The 20,860-nt window shown below is 44.1% G+C and overlaps 2 protein-coding genes across 3 annotated transcripts in view; both read right to left on the reverse strand.

The window, feature by feature from the left end:
• Positions 1-1,171: 1,171 nt before the first annotated feature.
• LOC311592342 (torsin-1A-interacting protein 2-like) overlaps positions 1,172-20,860 on the reverse strand; it is a 28,474-nt gene continuing 8,785 nt past the window's right edge. The window contains exons 1-5 of one of the 2 annotated variants that reach the window (XM_084772616.1): positions 19,658-19,797; positions 10,640-10,815; positions 7,894-8,442; positions 6,213-6,317; positions 1,172-5,069 (exon numbers count right to left, since the gene is read on the reverse strand). In XM_084772616.1, coding sequence (XP_084628742.1) covers positions 4,312-5,069; positions 6,213-6,317; positions 7,894-8,442; positions 10,640-10,706 — 1,479 coding nt within the window. In that variant the 5' untranslated portion in view covers positions 10,707-10,815; positions 19,658-19,797 and the 3' untranslated portion in view covers positions 1,172-4,311. Of the gene's footprint in view, positions 5,070-6,212; positions 6,318-7,893; positions 8,443-10,639; positions 10,816-19,657; positions 19,798-20,860 lie in introns of those variants that run through there. The other variant, XM_084772617.1, reaches the window with a different exon arrangement.
• LOC311592423 (torsin-1A-interacting protein 2) lies at positions 17,784-19,664 on the reverse strand. The gene has a single exon (XM_084772821.1). The coding sequence runs from the start codon at positions 19,404-19,406 to the stop codon at positions 19,011-19,013; it is 396 nt and encodes a 131-aa protein (XP_084628947.1). The 5' UTR covers positions 19,407-19,664; the 3' UTR covers positions 17,784-19,010.

Raw genomic sequence — 20,860 nt, forward strand, 5'->3', positions numbered from 1 at the left:
GTCTGAGCTGAAGGCAGAGAGCAGGGCCCAACACCAGAGGAGAGCAGCGAGGGGCCGGAGCATGCATCCTGGAATTCTGCTCACTAATTCAGGCTTGGCAACATTCTCAGAGCGAATTGTTCTTTTGTCCTGGTGTGTGTCCTTGTCCTTCCTCAGGCACAGTCCCTCCTGTTATTTGAGATGTCAGCTGGCTGGCCAAGAAGGGGGTCGGGGTGGAGGGGTGGGAGTGGGGGGGCATATCTCTGTGGTATGTCTCTTGCTTCCTCAGTCCTGAGCTAATAAGCCTGTGCCACCGCATGCAGCTTTTTCAAAATCAGGTCTTTATAGAGATGGAACTCAGGTCCTTGTGCTAAAAAAAAGGCAAGTATTTTACCAACTGAGCTATCACACCAGCCCTGAGACTGATTGTGTATGTGTGTGTGTCGTAGTCCCGGCTGTCCTTGAACTCACTTGTCTCTGCCTGAGATTAAAGGCCAGTGCCACTGTGCCAAGCGCTGAATATCTTCCTCAATTGCCCTTCACCATTTCTTAGAGAGAACCTCTCATTCAACCCAGAGCTTACAGATTCAGCTGGGCTGCTTGGTCAGTCAGCCCCAGAAGTCTCTCCCTTCCCAAGAGCTGGATCTACACATATGTTTCCATGCAGTTTTTGGCTTTAGATTCATTTGCATGTGTGTGTAAGTCGGCGTAGGTCTGTGTCTAAGCAGACTGCAGATTCCTGGGTGTAAGGAATCAGTCATTTGCAGGAAGCTCAACTTGCCATGTATATGCTGGGATCCAAACTCTGGTCCTCATGTTTGCGCAGCAGGCACTTTGTTGAACCATCTCCCTAGCCTCTTAATTTGAATCTTGAACACAAACCACCTCCTTACTGCTGACATCCAAGATGTCAGACACCTCGCCAGTCGGCATGCCCACGTTCAGACCACCTCCCAAGGCTGTGTCTACTCTTCCACTCTTCCCAAGTAGGAGAGAGCCGGGTGCAGAGGGAGCAAAGTGCAACATAAACCCTGGCAAGGGATCCAGGCACACCACCTACTCTGTACCTCTTCCTAACAGCTGCCAACACTTGACACTTCCAGAATCCTTTTGACTCCTCCCACCATTAATGACCACATGCCCATTTCTGAAAACCCTTTATTTTGGAAATTTTAGTCAAAACTAAGTCAACTAGGAAAATTTAAGGAGATTTATTTGCGTATTAACTGGACAATTAATTTGGATAAGGCACATTCAACATCAATATGGAAACAAATGCAAAAAGCAATCATGGCAACAATACTGTCAAAGGCATTAGATCTGTAAATACATAAAGGCAAAATTCCATGGGGCTAAAAAATCTTGGTTGGAGGAAGTAAGAGTGGTGGTGAAAATCATTTCACAGGCCGCTCAGGTATGATGCTCCCTGTCTTTCAAGAGCAGAGCACGAACCCAAGGCGGTGAGGCAGCTGGACCGTCAGCCAGCGCTGTCAGGGTGGGAAGTGCACAGAGCCTCACTACCCCAAGCCTGAGGGCTTCTGGGTGAGATTTATTAAAATTAGTTCAATGATAAGAACTCTCTAGAACTTCTCTGATAATCTGAGAGCTAACTTTAAAAAAACTAAGTTTTACCTGAAAGGGAAAGAAAAACTGATGTCCAAAGACAGTCTCTATTTCCCCTGCTTGCTTCTGGGACTTGGTATTATGCAAATAAGGGATTTCCATTAAAAAAAACAAAAACAACCCTCAAAAAATCCAACAACAAAATAAGCAGACCATCACAAAAATGACTACACACACAAAAGGTTGAAGAACTGAAAATGTGAAAACAATAGTCTAGAAGACAGCACATCAGGTAATAGATGTTAACTCTGTGTACATTTTAAAATATATTTTTGTTTAAAAAGTACTTATGTTAAGCTGGTGTGCTGGCACATTCCTATAATCCCATCATGTAAAAGTCGAAGGCCTGAGAATCACTAGTTTGGGCTACATAGAGACTCTGTATCAAAAACAAAAAATCACTTGTTCTGACCCCAAACTAATATACTGCTTTTTTTCAAAATGATTTTAAGAGGTCTGGGGATACAGCTTAGTCGTAGGGCACTTCGTTTAAATGTCAAGGCCCTGAGTTCAATCCCCAGTACTGAAAAATAAAAAAAATTAAATTAAAAAAAAAAAGGATTTTGAAATAGTAGGTAGAAAACTGATTAGTCCCAGTTGATTGCACTTATGTATAGAAGGAAAGGTGCATTTTAACAAGGTAAACAGTAAAAAAATTGAAAATTAGTAAGTCTCTAAAATTTATTATATCCTAAATTTGTGTTGACAGCAGATTATGTAGAACTGTATTCAACTGAATGAAGAAATAAGTATTTTGTTTCACCTGTGATCTAATCACTGACACAGACTCTATACTTTAGACCCGTTCCTCTGTAGTCTGAGGTAGCACAGGTCAAAGGTCAGCTTAACAGTTCTGCAAGGCACCCTTGGTTTTATGCGATGTGATGCTAGCAGCTAAGCGCGGAAATTAAAGCTGGATATGATGGGATACTCCTGTAACCCCAGCATTCAGGAAACTGAGGTAGGAGAAATTACTGCAAGTTCAAAGTCAGCCTAAGCTACTGAGTGAGGACCAGGCCAGCCAGGGGTATCTGACAAGCCACTGGCATTCAAAACAAACAAGTCTAGAAATACAGAAAAAAAAAAATCAAATATGGCATATGGACTTTTCTTCAGTCCCTGTGTTTTACATTGAGTGACATTCAAAGTCTGTTCACTGTGCTGAAACTTGGTGTTTAGGGTCTTCTTTCAAATCTAATGCAAGATTCCTTCCAAATCCCAAATATTGGCACACAGTTTCTTCATGTGTGCCTCCGTGCCTAACTGAGTATGCCAAAGGCTGTGGCCAAAGCCAATCTGTGTTCTTTCTGTGGCAAATATTTCAGATCACCCGTCACCCATGTCTCTGTGATCCTACCAATAGAAATCTTCTTAGTGTTTCCTAAAATCCCTCCAGACTTAGGTTTCTAGCTTCCTAACTATGTACATGATCTCACAGCAGCCGATGAGGCAACCAGTGCAACAGTGCAGGGCTATTCCCATCCGCGTAAGGGAACAGACCTTTGGTGGGTCGAGATCCTTTGACTAGAGGTTTGCCTAGAGGTCAGGTGCTGATCAACAGCTGTTGGCCCCAGCCTAAAATCATGGGGCGTGGCTTAACAACTGATCCTGGCAATGATTCTTTTCTTTACCCTACATAGAACATCCAGTTGCATTTCTCCAATTCCTTCCCCAGTGCCGTTTCTAACTAGCTGTCAAAAAACAGACGCAGCGTCCCACTTGGTGATGCCAACTGCTGTCACTTGGCTCTCTTCTGAAACAGCACTCAAGCTCTCCTCACAGATGATTGCGAAATTCCAGGCAGGGAGGCAGAAAAGAGCAAAAGACGTGAACAACAGCATGAGGCCACACCTCTACACCCCATGGCTTCACTTTCATTTCTTCTTATCCAAGGTCTTACCTTCTAGAATGTGCTTTCATGCCATCAGTGGCTTCCCAACTTCCTTTTGAGTGAATCTCAGGGCCACTGACATCTTAAAAGAGAACTCCAAATACCAGCGGCCAACAGCAGAGACTTTGTCATAGGAAGGAGGGCTGCTGATAGACACAGGGAAGTGATGCAGCCAGCTGGGATTTTTTTCATTTCCCATGATTTCTAACAATTTCTACATCGGTTCCAATACTTTGGGAACATTCCTTGAATGCAGCTGTTCTTACCTCATCTCATTAACGGAATAAAAACATACACACACCAGGTTCTTCAGTAGGATTTGGAGGGTTGAATTCTATCTCCCGTTTTCATCTACTCAAAGTGCAAATCTGTTTAAGACGCAACCCCACACCTGCATTATTAGAGTTTTAAAAAATAATTATGTGGTAGCAGAGTTCTCTAAAAATTATTCAAATTACAGCTAGTGTCCAAACACCGCCTCAGTTCCCGCAAGGCAGCGGTGGCGCTGCAGGGCCTCCGAGAACCACATCTTCCTCTGCCATGATTCTGCAGACGTAATGGACATTCAAGCAACCCCTCAGTTTTATGTATCCTGCTATATTTTAAACCCGATTTGTTTTAAAAGCCAAAGGAAAACATCAGGCCAATTATTAGCGTTATCAAAGTTCAGACTAGAAAGTTTTTATATAAGTAAAAGCTAAAAAAAAAAAAAAAGCAAGCTTTTTTTCTAAAATAAGGTCACGTGCCTCTCAGCTGCTTCCCCTCATGTGCCAACCACCTCCTCCGAGAGGAGCCGAGCCCTCAGACCGTGCGCGCCTTCACAAGAGGCAGCCCCGCTCTTCTATGCTCTTGACCGGCTGCACGGGCAGCACGAGGTGGGAAATGCGGCTCCACAGCCCGCTCAGCTTGTCTGAGTCCATGTGGCTGAAGGAGCTGGCCGTTTCGGAGCTGGTGAACTTCGCCCAGAGTAAATCCCGCACTTTCTCTTCCGTTTCCCTGGGGCCTACACTTGCTTCTAAGGTCTCCTCCTCCAGCAGGACGGTCAGCACGAGGGCCACATCTTTGAAGGCAGCGTTCTCATGGTCACAATACTTGTAGAAGATCAGGGTGGAGCCCGCGGGAAGGGATTCAAAGTGGTGGACTACAGCGGCCTTATGGCCGTTCTCGAAGCCATAGCTGAGCTCCAAGTCAACCAGCAGCTTGACCGTGTCGCTGTCCTGCCGGGCTCTCTCGGAGCCATCGATGGAGACGGCTGTCACTTTCTGGGAAGAGGTGTAGGCGTTGGCAACGTGGTGGCTCAGGCACTTGAGGGTCTCTCTTCCCTCCCGAGCGGCTGTGAAGATGATGGTGGCTGGCTCGGTGGGGTTTGAGACATTGAGGTGTTTCTGGAGGAACTTACGTCCTCGCTGCCACAGAAAGGAACTCTGCCCTGGAAATTTATCCTTCAGTTGGCTAAACTGAGCCAGGAAGGCCTCCAAAGCAGGGTTCTGGGGCACTTGCTGGGCCGGGGAGGAATAGTAGCTGTTGACCGACTTCAGCACAACAGCTACTATCAGGCAGCCGAGAAACATGGAACCTGCCAGAGGAGAAGGTAACAGAAAACGTGAGGAACGTGAGCCAGAAACAAAGCTTGTGGAGAAAGCAAATGAAACAGATTCCTAGCAAGTGTTATTGGCAACGCCAAGTTCCTTTTGCCTGACTCTTCTATAGTTTCTTTTTCTTGGTTTTTCGAGACAGGGTTTCTCTGTGTAGCCTTGGCTGTCCTGAACTCACTTTGTAGACCAGGCTGGCCTCGAACTCACAGAGAGCTACCTGCCTCTGCCTCTCAAGTGCTGGATTAAAGGCGTGGGCCACCACTTCCTGGCCCTATACTTTCACAGGAGGAATGTCATGAATCTGAGACCAGTCTGGTCTACACAGCAGGAAATTAAAAAAAAGAAAAAGAAAAAAGTCTAACAGAAATACCTTCTTTAATCTCTTGAGGCTATTTGAAGATACAATATCTATGTCAACAGTGTTAATATACTTTGTTATAGTCAATAATGCTTCTGAAAGTGGGTCATGAGCCCTTCCTTCCACATACACACTGGCTAGAGCAGACCACTCTGGAATCAAAACTTAAAATGACCCAGATGGGGTGGCACAGCCCGTAAGTGAATCTCAGTACGTGGGAGTACTGTGATGCCTGCGGCTCACACTGAGACTCAGTCTCAAAAGGGAAAACAGACAGCTGCTGTGCGTCTGAGGTCAGCCTGGACGGCTCAGTGAACCCTTGGCCAGTCAGGACCACACAGCAAAGCCCTGCCTGGACGCGGCAAAACAAGAAGCAGTTTCTTGTTTTCTATGTGGCGTTTTCTGCCTCTAGCATGACAGTGCAGGGCTAAGGCACTAGCTGAGCACGCACAGGGCCTAATTCAGTTCCCCACTGGTGCTCAGGGCGGAGGGCGGCGGGCAGAGAAGCAGCAGATTTTCTCATCATGAGAATTTTCATTTGCTGAGCAAAATACCAAACAGTAGCCCTGGAGGGAAAAAAACTTTTATAACTTTATTGCTCTGTTTCACATTAAACATTGATAAAATGTTTATCAAACATTTTAATATATATGTATGCATATATAAAATTAAAGTTAAAATTGCTTAAACAAAACAGTTTTCTAGGCATTTTCCCTAAGGCTGAGTGGATATAAGTCAACTGCAGCAAGCTCAGGCTGGTCCTTACCATAGGCCCAGACGCTCTTTCTGTCGGTCTTTCTCAAGGTGTCCTGTGCGACCTCCTCCTCCTCCTCCTTCACTAACTGTGTCTCTCCTCCATGACTCTCAGCCTCTACGGTTAGAAGGAACACGGTAGATAGCACACTGTAAGAGTGGGAAGTATCCTTCACCACTTTTCCAATTGTATGACTTTTGCAAATTTTCCTTTTTTTTTTTTTGGTTTTTTGAGACAAGGTTTCTCTGTGTAGCCTTGGCTGTCCTGGACTCACTTTGTAGACCAGGCTGGCCTTGAACTCACAGCGATCCGCCTGCCTCTGCCTCCCGAGTGCTGGGATTAAAGGCGTGTGCCACCACGCCCGGCTAAATTTTCCTTTTATGAAAACCAAAATCGTCAATTAGCTCACTTCTCTCTATTAGGTTCTTTCCCACACAAACAGCACATGGCTTTATTTTTCTACCCATGGTGAACTTCTACAGTGGTGGAAGTGTAATAGTAGATGATGGTCCATCCAATCACGTTCATCATTCATTCATTCATTTTCTCATTCAAAAACTATTCACAAAGTTGTACCCATGTGTTGGATGCCAGAGAGCCAGGATGAAGGAAGTGCTTTCTGTACAGACTACCCTGATGGACACGCGTGACACACAGTAGACATCAGGGACTTGCAGAGGGACCTGAGTTACCAACTCACAGTGAGCCCTTGGTGACTACTACACTTGGGTACTAGAAGATGGACATCTCAGACTGATCTTCAGAGACCTGAAAGCACTGGACAGGATGGGGCATGCCTGTGATCCTGAATCTCAGGAGGCTGAGGCAGGAGGATCACTGTGAGTTTGAGGCCAGCCTGGGCTACAGAGAGAGATACTATCTCAAAACAAGAGCAACAACGAAAAACAACCAAGCATCTATGTGTGCACACGTGTGCATGTGTATGTGTGTGTACTGATTTATACACACTCACCTGCTGCATAACATAATATTTTGTTTTTCAAAGGTCAAAAAATTATAAGTTTGAAGTCATATATCCTCATAAGAAACAATAAGACTTTTTCATAAGTTGCGCTTTTTGGTCATCTTGCATGAATATAAACAGTAAATAAAAACAATTTAAAATATTTAGTTTGTGGGGCTAGAGATATGGCTCAGTGGTTCAGAACACTGGCTGCTCTTCTCGAGGAGCAAGGTTTATTTCCCAGCTCCGAAATGGTGGCTCGCAGCCATCTGTAGTTCAGTTTCAGGGGCTCTGACATCCTCTTCTGACTACACTGAGTACAGGCAAGCATATGGTACAGACATTCTTACAGGCAAAACATCTAAACACATAAAATAATTTTGTTTTAAAAATGCAATTTGTGGGCCATCAAGATGGCTCAGGGGGACATGGTGACTGCCACCAAGCTTGATGGCCTGAGTTCAGTTTCCAGGAGCCACATGGTAGAACTAAATGACTCATGCAAGTTGTCCTTTGACCTCCATAAGTACATCATGGCACCTGCACACACACACACACACACACACACCCCTGAAGAAAATTTAAATGTAGGTGGCAGGGAAATACAGTGACTGAGATAGTCTAGGAGACTAGAAACCTCGCTCCAGCAACCTATTGCCCTGACTGGCTTCCACCACATTCACGCGGCCACGCCAGGCAGGGTAACAGCAGGTCAGAGGGGTCTCTCACCTGGCGCAGGCAGTCGCCTCCTCAGTGCAGCCTGACCCCCAGGGCCTGTGCTGGAATGGGCAGGGCTCTGGGCATCAGTGGAGTCTGCAACAAGTGGCTCCTGGGCAGCTTCATGACTGTGACCGGCTCCCTCTGGGGGCGCTTCAGAGCTGCTCCCCAGGTGTGCATCTGCTCCTCCTGCGATGCCATCCTCACCGCTGCCGCTTCCTCCACCAGGGCCACCAGCACCACCGCCACAGTTAGGATCCAGATCCTCTTCGCCCAGAGGCTCTGAGGAAGGGTGATGCTCTGCACCCTCAGAACTCGGGCTGCTCTCCTGCTCTGCTTTACCCACTCCGTGTTTTCCTAAAGCTGTCTCCTCTGAACTTTCTGACTTGTCACCTGTGTCTTCATGCTCTTGACCACTGGCCCCTCCTACCTCATGATGGTCTTCCTTAGGATCAGATGTAGGACGTGGGACCTGGGCTTCTTCAGTATTACTCGGTGTGACTGTGGTGGCCTGTGCAGGAGAGTTTACCGAGGGATCATTTTCCATATCCTTTTGAGAGTCTGGTAAGATAAACAAGTTTTATTTTAAACATTTCCCCCACAGGTTTATACTCTAACAAGGTCTGTAATTATATACATACATAATACATACATTATTTTTTCATGATTTACAAGGCACTTTTCCTAAACTTTAATTCTGTGGGCTGTCACCAAGCCTAAAACAAGTTGTCCATGTGAATAAAGCTAATAGCTAATACTAATATAAAGGAATTGTGAATATTGACATCATCATCATCAATACTAAATACATCCTCTTAAACCAGGATGGTGCACATACCTACTGCAATCTTAGCATTTGGGAGGCTGGTACAAGAGGCTCATGAGTTCACAGCTAGCTTCCCTGTCTCAACAAGAACAAAATATGTACTTTGTTGTAGGCTCTGTTTCTTAACAATTAAACTTTATTATACAACCCAACTAGCTTACACAAGAGGGAAAAAAGGTTAAAGGGAAAAAAGAGTGAACCTTCCGGTATCCGTTCCACGGGACGGGTCCTTAGGTGTCTCTGGCCTGCGTGCTAGTCCAGCCTGTTTGCTGATCCACGTGTGCTTAAACCTGGTCTGAACTTGTTGTTCCGCCCCCCACCCCACCCCACCCCCCACGCCTGCGGTCTCCTTCTCCCATTGAGGGTCGATTAGAAAAACAATAGTCCAGGTGGAGTCCCCAGGTCTGCTTCCTGAATTCCAGGCCCAGGATGGCTCCACTCAGTCTATCTCAAGATATCCATGGGGTGCCCAAGGGTAAAGGCCGCCAAGACTGCTTTCAGCTGTGACAAAGCTTAACGACTTTCCCACATTTTGTTTCATCTGTATTCCTCCCTCACTTTTCCCTACCCTCCCATCATTTTAACAAAGCACATTCTAGACGGCTCATGACTTTAGTTCAAATACCAGGATATACAGCTCTAAAAGGATGAGGATGTTTTTAGGAAAAATAACTAACACTTTTACCATCTTGGAAAAGGGGTAATTTCTTAATATCACCAAGTATCTGTCACTTGCATTTTCCTAGCTGTCTCATGAACTTCATTTCGTTTCCTCTGCAGTGGTAAGATTGGCTCCAGGGCCTTATGCACGCTAGGCAAATGTCTACAGCTTGGCCACATACCCTGCCAGGCAGCCAACAAGAGCGCACTGTGTGGCAAACCCTGAAGTTGGATGTTAAGTCCACGGGGGGGGGGAGGGGGGGGGCTCCATACACTGTTCTACTACTACACGCTTAAAAACTTCCTTAACGAAAAATTTAAAGTGCGTCCAGCAAGGGGCTCAGCAGATAAAGACACTTGCTGCCAGGCTGACAACTCAGAGTTGCTCACTGAGACCTACATGCTGGGAGGAGGGAGCAACTCCTGCAAGGTGGCCTCTGACCTTGACATCCGCTCACACATCCGAGGAAATAAATAAAGTGTTTCAAATGAAAAGACCTGATGTTCTCTCTCTTCTGAAAAAGGTAACTCACACTTGCCTATTCTATTCCACACACGCGCGTGCACGCGCACACACACACACACACACACACACACACACACACGTGTGTGTGAACATGCACACAAAGAGAGACTATCTCACACACACATAACACACACACTCACACAGAGACCCATACACTCAGACCATACAGAGCCTCATACACACACACATACACACACAGAAACACACACACACACACACACACCTGGAAGCATGATAAAGTCTTTACTTTCCATCCTATGAATGGTCTCCTCTAAATACATGTTTTTTTTTTTAAATAAATGAGTCTACCATCTTTGGTTTTGTTTTGGTTTTTGTTTGTTTTGGTTTTTCGAGACATGGTTTCTTTGTAATAGCCTTGGCTGTCCTGGACTCACTTTGCAGACCAGGCTGGCCTTGGGCTCACAAAGATCCGCCTGCCTCTGCGTCCTGAGTGCTGGGATTAAAGGCGTGCGCCAGCATGCCTGGCTGAATCTACCACCTTTTTAAAAGATGCACAGCATTTTGCTAAAGTGATCATTCCCTAGTAGTATCTAAAACATTTACCTTTCTTATATTATAATTATTTGAAATTATATAAAAAAATAAATATGAAAAAGGTAATAAAGTAATGCACCAGAGTATGATTTTCTTTTTTCACTTCAAAATGTGAGGTTTTGGTCATTGGAGACACCCCTTCTGAACACAGGCCCCATTTCCTACAGTGCAGGCTCCAGGTCTAGTCTTACCTTCCACAGGACCCTGGTAGCCACTGTCGCTCATGTTTGTGTCCTGGCTCTTCAGAGTTTGGGACATGTTTTTAGTGCCTGGGTTCTGTAGTTGAGATATCTTGGTTTCTTCCTGTCCCAGGTTCCAATAGACTCATGCATCCCAGGAGAGGAAGAAGCAAGGGAATACACAGTGACTAAAACAAAACGACAAACAACCGAATGACCGTTTAATCCAGTCAAGGGCAAAACACCAACTTCAGCTCTTTGAATGAAAGCTCTTTTCTCTGGTGTTATTTCTTAAACACTTCAGGAAAGTTGCTTTCTGGTGTTCCGTGGCGTCATATCCCAACCCCAGACCACAGAAAGAAAAGCTCCCCAGACTGTGAAGCTTGCGCAGAAGCCATCTTCTAAAACATCCTAGTAGACTTACTAGTAGACTTACACAAGTGTAAGAAATAAGAGCAAGTAAGCAGGATCTTAAAAGGGAAAATGAATCAAGACACAGACTCCTAGAGCAGATGAGGAGGTGGGCGCTGTGCGTTTCTCGTGCTGCTGGTCCCTGGCCTGTGTTATTCTCTCACATCATTCAGATCAGAGTTCACTTGTGAACGAGTGACTGCGCAAGCGCTGCCTGCAGATTGAGCGAGTGACTGCGCAAGCGCTGCCTGCAGATTGAGCGAGTAACTGCGCAAGCGCTGCCTGCAGATGGAGCAAGCACACATTTGGAATCTTATGGAGACACAGAACCATTCACGCCACATCTTTGGGATGTTCAGAAGACAAATATGTACAAGCTCTCCTCAAAAGGTGGGAAGTCAGGAGCCATTTCTAGGCCTTAAGAATCAAGCCATTGCACGGGTACACTGTTGCACATAATCTGTTCAGTAAGCTACTTAATCTTCATTAGTTAAAATGAGGTCAAGGATTAAACACAAAAACGCAAGTCATAGAGCTTTGTGAAGTGTCACTTTTTGGATAGCTTATTTGAGAGGCATATAAAGCTAGCGTTCTTTCCGTTTTCCCACAGTACTCTCATATACTAACACTTGTAAGCATTTCAACCTCAGCTATCTACTACAGTGCCCAGTGTAGAGTAAAACTTCACCTTTTGCTTGAAAAGTCTATCAAGGGGGAGACAGTTCAACAGGTAAAAACATCTGCCCCCAAAACAGATGACCAAGGGAGGGCCAGGGACAGACTCGGTGGTACGGCTCTTGCCTTACATGTGTAAGACCTGAGGTTCAATCCCTAGTGATCCAAATAAGATGAAATAAAATACAAGATGGACAACCTAAGATTGAGAGCTAGGACCCACGCAGTGAGAGAAAACCAGCTTCCTTAGGTTAACCTCCAACCCCAACCTCCATATACATAACCATGCAATGCAAACACACATAAATGTTTTTTATAAAATGAACGCATGTGCTATATAAGCTAGAAAGAATGGAGACCTTGGAGCATGCTCTTCTTTCTGCTGGCATAAATGCTTATGAATACCTCAAATTTAAAGGTTATCTTTTTTCCTCTTTAAGTTTTTGATACTTCAGCTTGTGTGTGTATTAACACAAGGCCTCATCCACGCTTGGCAAATGTTTCTACCACTGAGCTAGACCCCTAGCCCTCAGCATATGTCCCTTGGCTGTTGCTGTGTATGACAGTGCCTCTCTACATATACCTGGCAGGCAAGAACTTGCTATAGAGCCCACGCTGGTCCTTACCTTGCAACAGCCCCCTGCCTGCGTGCTGGGATAACAGGTATGTGCTACCATGCCCAGCCTCCTAGTAATAACTATAACAGTAAAAGTAAGAACTGGAGACAAGAATTTTCTAGTATATTAATTATAACTAAAAAAAACAAAACAAAAATAAGCCAGGTGTGGTGGCACATGCCTTTAGTCCCAGCACTCAGGAGGCAGAGGCAGGTGGATCACTGTGAGTTCGAGGCCAGCCTGGTCTACAAAGTGAGTCCAGGGACAGCCACGGTTATGCAGAGAAACCCTGTCTGGAAAGAAAACCAAGAAACAAACAAACAAAAATCCCAAACAAATAAACAAAAACAAAAAAACAATATTCATTAAGGGGTAGCTCAGTGGTAGACTTCTATAACTTGTGCAAGGCCCTGGATTTAGTCATCAGCACCACATTTTTAAAAATTATTAACAAAAATATGTGAAATGATTCCATTTAATAGAGTATATAAATGATTAAAACCTACAGTGAAACAAAAACAAGTTAGTGGTTCCTAGAGGGGGGAGTATGAACTGGGGAAACAGCCCAAGGAAAACCTGGGTGTTCAACACATTCCATTTGTCAGCAAGCCTGAAACCTGTGTGCTTACTGTATGCCTTTTATGCTTAACATTATGACAAAAATGATGTCCTAAAATGTCTTGTCTAGCTTCAGTGCAGTAAAAAGCAGGAGCAAAAAGGCCCACCACGGAAATGTCTCCAGCACACACTTCTCCCAGCACAAGCACACTGACGTCAGCCCAGCAGCTGTTCTCAAATCTTCAGCAAGCCCTCACCTCTGTACAGGGTTGAGACAGCAATCCCTCAGAAAACACATGGGACAAACATGTTTTTTTACCTCACCTCACAAAATCACATGGTCTGGTATCTGAGCGATCTGCAGGCCACTGTTTCAGAGTCAGGCAAATCATCTGAGCAGTGACAAGCCCATATAAGGAAGCGATTTCATTTGGAACCTCACAAAGACAATGTGGAGGAGGGTAAAGTGCCTTGAGCCTGTAATCCCCAGCACTTGGGAGGCAGGGGCAGACGGATCACGCATTTGAGGCCAGCCTGGGTTACATGGCAAGTTCCAGGCCAGCCTGAGTTACATGAAAGTCATTATGTCAAAAAACAAAAGTGAACTAACAATAAATGAAAAATATAATTTAAAAAGGTAAAATTTAAAAAGTGAGGCTAGTGATCAAAAATGTTTATGAAGACTTTCTGTAACAAGAAAAGTGACCCTTAACTGTCCAAAAAAGTATTTGACGGTATCTTTTCAGGAATGTCTCTCAAATGGCACAAACATATTTACCTTTAGTGAATTTCTTCCAAGCTCACTGTGAAATGTTGGTTTCCAGTGTCCCATGGTGACCATTTTCTACTGAATTAAAACTTGGCTTAACTCCCTCAGGATCATGTCCACTTTAACCCTAACCCTGAAATCTGCAGCGGTTTAACCATTCTGCTTTATCTTCTTCAGGGCTTGAAGACATAAGTGGTTGCTTACTTTTTTCTGGCAAATGTGGCAAGATAGGAGTACACACATTTATTGTTGTCCTGCAGTTTTCTCTGTTAATGATGACTGGTAACTTTGAGAAAGTGAAAAATGGGTGGTGGCGCACGCCTTTAATCCCAGCACTCTGGAGGCAGAAGCAGGCCTATCACTGTGAGTTCAAGGCCAGCCTGGTCTACACAGCAAGTCCAGGACAGCCAAGGCTAAACAGAGAAACCCTGTCTCAAAAAACAAACAACAAAAACCAAACAAAAAAAGGAAATGTAAATGAAAAATGGGTAAAGGAAGATGTTCTAATGGGTAAGAACACCTACTGTACAAACATGAGGACCTGAGTTCGAAGTCCCAAGGTTGGGTGACAGAGATGGAAGTCTGCTGGTCAGCCAGCTTAGCCAAAATGGCAGGAATAAAGTGAGGACTGATAGAGGAAAATAAGATATTCTCTGATGGCCGTCACATATGCATGGGTCCAAACGCACACAAACTCATGTGGGTATACCACATGCCCACACACACCACAAGAAAAAAGTAAGAAATGTATTTTGTGACCATGAGGGCCTGTAATGACAGCTAGGAGCACGTGGGGTAAACTTCTACCCCGGAAACTTCAACCACAGCCGCCTACACATTTTATAGCAAGCTGGAGAGAAGACAGGATAAGGGAAAGTAGCCTGTGTAGAAAAAAAAAAGTCAGGGCTGGCAGGAAGGGCAGCAGGACCTGCGAGTCTCGGGTGTTGCCAAAGGGATGGGTGGAAACCAAGGGAAGACAGAGACGAGGAGAAGACAGGAACAGGAGGGAAGGGAAGCAAAGAGGAGGAGGAGGAGCTGGGAATAAAGTTCAGTTCAACAGAGCAGAAGGCCACGAGTCCCTCCTGGATAGTTTAGACACGAGTGACATCATGACGAATGTATAGTAGCAGGTTCTGATGATAAAGGCTCTCAAAATGTGTAAACATTCCTTTTTAGTCAACTGTGCCATCACAGGCTCCCAGAACAAAAGAAGATCAGGTATCTTGGACATAAAGCGATTTGTCATCCTGCTCGGGCATCAGAGGACACAGCCTACCCAACGACTGCGACTGTGATTACTTATCGAATGCTAGTTTTGATTGTTGATAGAGTGCTTTCTCGGTGCCAGGCAGCCAAACTCAACCTTTGCTACACTGCATGAAGTAAAAACTATTCTAGTATTTTTGCTACTTTCCAAACCAAGATGTGGGTTAAGAACCTTTCTCCAAGCCAGGTGGTGTTCAAATCCAGCCTGGTTTACAAAGACAGTTCAAGATGGCCCGGGCAACACAGAGAAACCCTGTCTTGAAAACAAAACAACAACAACAACAAAAGGACAAAACAAAAGCAACAACAAAAATCCTTTCTCAAGAACACACACCTAAAAAGATTCAGGACCTGAGGTAAGGTGGCTTGTCTATGGCATCCAACGTATTAACCAACACCCTAAAAACACGTAAACAATGCAAAGGTCCCCAACCTTGGTATAGCTGATCTAGGTTTGAACCAGGAGTCTGGTACACACAGTCTAAGTAAATCTGCAGATTTAACATCCCTCCCATACTGTGCAACCCCCCCCCCCCATGTCAGCTGGCTGGCCTGGAACTCACTATGTATGTAGAGCAGGCTGACCTTAATCACAGAAATCCCAGGTGCTTGTTAAAGGCCTGGGCCACCATGCCAAGCTCTCTAGAACAGTTTTCAAAATGCTTCTTTCAAGGTTGTACAAAGTCTCTGGCAACACCAATTTATATCACATTCATATCTACCAGTAAGATTTTTTGTATCCACCTTGGGTTATCTGTCTCTCCAGGCCTCTCGACCCTCACACCTGAGACCACATGGCTTATGTCTCTGGTTCATGCACCAAGATCAATCTTGTCCTCCCGTCAGATTTAAAGTTTCTAACTGGCTCTACTCGTTCTAACACTACTTTTTTGCCCTTTTTCTCTAGTTGTTTGCTGCTTCATTGCCCTGCTGAACATTGTGTCATGTGGTTGGTAAAGTGCATAACAGCAGGAGGCAGGTACATCCACTGTCTCACACTCAAACCAGTTAAAATGCCCAAAGCCATTCAATAGCGTCCAACTTAAAATATTACCCAGAAGCTAAAAATGCTATTATTTTTTGCCTCATACAAAGCAGTTTTTACTGGGCTTGGTGGTGCACACCTTTAATTCTAGTACTTGGGAGGCAGAGGCAGGTAGATCTCTGAATTTTAGGCCAGCCTGGTCTCTAGAGATCCTGTCTCAAAAAACAACGGAAAAAAAAAAAAAGCAGTTTTCAAGGCATGTTGTCAAACATCCATGGAGACTCAAGGGCAGACAGGGAGACCAGAGACTTGGGGGGTGAGGGGCAGCTCACTTCACTTTTCAAACAACCATGATATAAACTTTGGATGCCACAGCCTTAGATCTGCTTTTTTGCTTGGCTGTTCTTTCCCTGTAACTTGGACAGTAAAACCTCAGTCACCCACATTCCATAATAGCAGTCTCTCTAGTGAAAGTATTTTTCTTCCAGTCTACCTCAATGTTTCTATTCCCAAATCTGCCAGCAATACCAGGAAATTTATAATGGTCATTTCAAAAATGTTACTATTATGTATATATTTATCAACTGTTCCACACTATGAAGACTGTAGCACATACAATGAAAACATTCAGGTCACTTTGATTTTAAGCACTAGGATTTAATCAAATTAATCATAGTTTGATATTCAATTATTCACATACACTATAAAGTGTTCTAATCTATGGTATTTAAAAAATATTTTGAAGCCGGGCATGGTGGCGCACGCCTTTAATCCCAGCACTCGGGAGGCAGAGGCGGGCGGATCGCTGTGAGCTCAAGGCCAGCCTGGTCTACAAAGTGAGTCCAGGACAGCCAAGGCTACACAGAGAGACCCTGTCTCGAAAAAGAAAAAAAAGAATATTTTGAAGCCGGGTGTGGTGGCGCATGCCTTTAATCCCAGCACTCGGGAGGCAGAGGCAGAGCCTGGCCTACAAAGGGAGTCCAGGACAGTCAAGACTACACAGAGAAACCGTCTTTAAAAACCAAAACCAAATACAAGTGACTACTTTTTCAGTCCTCTCTCTGGCCTCATCTACTCATGTAGTTTACAATGTCATCACTCAGAACTGCGGTGAAGAGGATACAACAGTTCTGTTGAGCTGCTCCTGTAAGTATTGTGAGAGCTCACCAAGCCAAGTTAAGTGTGTATTATGATATACCGATGCAGGTCTTAATGTATGGACCGCAGACTACCCACAGAATTTTATAGACTAACCAACTTATAAAAGTGCTCCCAGTCACTGCTTGTTTAAAAAAACTCAATGGTATAAATCCTTTGTATGTTGATACTAGTTAAAGAGTTGGTTAAAACAAAAACTATGTTTCTATTTTGCTAATGTATACATTTTAAGATATACATGTATAATCTTAGCATATGTCTTTGGGGTATAGATATTCTTAATACCTTTAAAAAAATGAAGAGGCAGTAACACTGGCCTCTAAAAAGTATGTTTGGGTTAGAACTTTAGGATAAACTGTAAGGGAGCACCTCATTGCAAATTAGTGACTAACTAGTCTTCACACAATTTAGCAGTCCACCAGGAGAGACCCTCCACCATGATGGACATAAGGCAGACACAGGAGTGGCTCACAAGAAAACAGCCTTTACAGAGACACACAAAAGCCAGGTTTCACACGTGGAAAGCAAAATGTGTTGTATTTCGACAGCTCCTCATTCTCCGCTTCTCACTTAAAGATCAAAGTTTTATCAGCGGAGGCAATGTGCCATATCAGGACAAGGCCAATCTTCTCCTTTGCCAAGTTTTCCTCAGACTAGTGTGGGAACCTGTACCTGCTAGGGAGGTGATTTAAAAAAAAAAAAAAAAAGAGGTGCTGAGACGTTTCAGAAAGATTTTATTTCCAAATTAAGACTTGTAAGAAAGAAAGCCATGTACCCCCCTTGCTTCCAGCTTCTGGCTGAGACTGAAATGTCTGGTACAACAAGCCACACTGAACTCATTTAGAAATGATCACAAGAACAAAAAGCAACCATAAAATCCTCAGGGAGGAAAGAAAAGAACACGGGTCCTTGACAACATCTCTGCTGCTACACAGGCACTGGATCACCTAGAATCTTAAATGGAATCTAAAAATTGTTCAGTGGCTTCTTTGATGTTCCCCGGAGCTTAACTCCAAATCTGATTCCATGATTTCCACGAACAGGACAACACTGGAATGTGGCCAATGTTCAGCAACACATTCTCTCACGCCTAAGACAAAGCGTTCATTAGCCTGTTCTTAAATTATATGGAGTCAAGCTTTATCATTTGCCATGAAGTTCATAGCACAGGTTAATTTTCCATTTCCATGAGAGGACATTAAGTTCAGTCACCACCAAGACAGGACAGTCTTTGGTTATGCAGAAACAGGTAAGTGTAAACTGGCAGCATTCTCAACACAGTTTTTTGTAACGTGTGTAGTAGGTATTGCCAAATAGAATATGACAGGACCAGTTATCAACACTGTAACACTTACACTGCGTCAAAGAATAGATATATATGAAAAAACTTTACATGTATATACATATCTCTCATTACTAATCAATGTATAAGAGGAGCAATGTAGTGTATTAAAATTTATTAGAATCTAGAATCCAGCTACAAGAATGTATTCTCATTAAAGTTAATGGGGCGCACAATGTGTGGAGCCCCCTCCTCCAGGGCTACATTATCTTGTTATACTTAGACTCTAACAATTTTCAGGAGGAGCCAGCTAGTTCCAAAGTATTTATAGGGACCACATATTAATCTGGTTCTAGGTAAATAGTCTGGCTGCAACACTGACTAAATATATGCTTAAAAAAAATGTATAGACCACAGAAGCAGATCTAAAAATGTAAGCAGTTGACGAAGAGACAGTCTGAGTCAGACTTAGAAAAGGGGCTCAGCTTTAACTCAGTCAAAGAGCACTTGCATACATGCACAAGAACACCCAGATTCAATCCCCAGCACCTTAAAAAAAATTAAGAAAGAAAAAGAGAAAGGAAACAAAAACAAGTTATTATTCATCTTCCCCTAGGCTATGAGCACTAAGCCCTTGAGAATCTCCATGATTCTGTTGCAGATCACTTGCTTTGGCCAAGTTTCTTGTTTAAGGTTTTGTCTGTTCTGGACAAGACTAACTGCAATGCAGGATTAAAACCAGCTACCCTGGAGTCATGTATCTTCTTTCTAACCAGTGGAGGACCCAGAAGAAACGGATGGCAAGCTTTTTCAAAGGTCCACCTGGTAAGATTCTGAGGTGCCCACTCCAGGGGGAAAGACCAAGGCAGAACAAGGCTTCTATTAGCAGGATTGTCAGGGTAACACTCAGGGCAGTAATCAGCCCTGTTGATACGGTCTAAGAACACCTGGTAACACTCATTCTCAACAAGTTCAGTTTGGTATAACCAATGCCCTAGCTCTAGACTAGGGAACCACTGCTGGCCACAGTCAGGGCAGTGTGAATTATCTGAGAACATCTTGGCTTAGAAAGACAACACAAAGCAATGTAACAGCACAAGGCAACAAGGACAGAGAGAGAAACGCAATAAGCAAGTCAGTCCTGTCACCGGTTTCCTTTAACAACTTCTCAGTCCAACACTTGAGTGTTAAAGTCTGGCTTGCACCTCAGTGCAGTTCTTCAAGATCTTGTAGTCTGTTTTTCACTCAACTGCAACTCAGTCTCTGTACTCAGGGACCAGTCCAGTCTAGATTACTATCAGTCACTTACTAGCAGCACAGATCACAGACTAGGTCCTTCAAATTCCAGTGTCTTAAGGAAAGCCAAGCTGCTAGTCTGAGCTGGTTGTCTTTCCCTGTGCAGTATCAGCTGATGGCAGTAACACACAGAGGCTCTGCTCTGTTGCTAAGATGCTTGCAAAGACCGAGGCACTGAGGGATCCAGTGAGGCTTCCGTTGGTGCTGGCACTCTTGCCAATGGCACAGTGATGTAGTAGGGTCAGGAAAACCCGGTGGAGTGGATCCAACGGAGTCAGTCTTGAAAGGACCTTATCTGGACCCAGTCACAGAGAAGTCGCTGATCTTGAGTTTGCCGGACGGTCTGGGAATGCGTCACACACCTGTAAATGATAAAACTTCAGACAATGGGGCAAGTCTCACTGTCACGACACACACTGTCATATGGGCTTTGCAGTTGCTCACAGAACGTACATCTGAAAATTATTTCCATTAGTCAAGGTAGATAACAATAGTCTCATGGGGTTCCCCACAACTTAATTTAGGTCAAACCAACCAACCTATTTGGAAGTTACTCTTCTGACTAGGATTTGTGTGGTATGTCTTTTCTTTTTTAGACTACATTTGTTTCTTTCTACTACTTTTGTATTTAGAGAAAAACAGATGTATATCACTTTTACAAAACAGGTACCATGTGGTATCCTCATAGTATGAGGGCACCAGTAAATACAACAGCCCTTCCAACATAGACTTCAATTTAACCAGGGAAAAGCAGCAAACTATTAGACAGTATTCTTTCTTTCTTTCTTTCTTTTTCAAGACAGGGTTTCTCTGTGTAGCCTTGGATGTCCTAGACTCACTTTGTAGACCAGGCTGCCTCGAAATCACAGCGATCCGCCTGCCTCTGCCTCCCAGTGATGGGATTAAAGGCGTGCACCACCATGCCCAGCTTAAGAAAGTATTCTTTTTTTTTTTAAGGACAGTATTCTTAAGGAGCTCACCGTAAGAAGTTAAAAACTCTTTTGAAAGCTAAAAAAGGCATCAATGGGGCAGGTCCCACTGTCATATTTATCTGCACAGACACACATAGTCATTTTGAGATGACAAGCAAAATACTGCCATAAGCAATAGACCCAAGCTACTCTCATGACCCTGAATTAACACACACAGGGTAGGCAGGACATGTGAATCAAGAAGATGGCTGCATGGGAAGTGACAGTTTATCAAATTATAGTAA

The sequence above is a fragment of the Acomys minous genome (genome assembly GCF_964271855.1).
Source record: "Acomys minous genome assembly, chromosome: 1".
In the NCBI taxonomy this organism is placed as follows: domain Eukaryota; kingdom Metazoa; phylum Chordata; class Mammalia; order Rodentia; family Muridae; genus Acomys; species Acomys minous.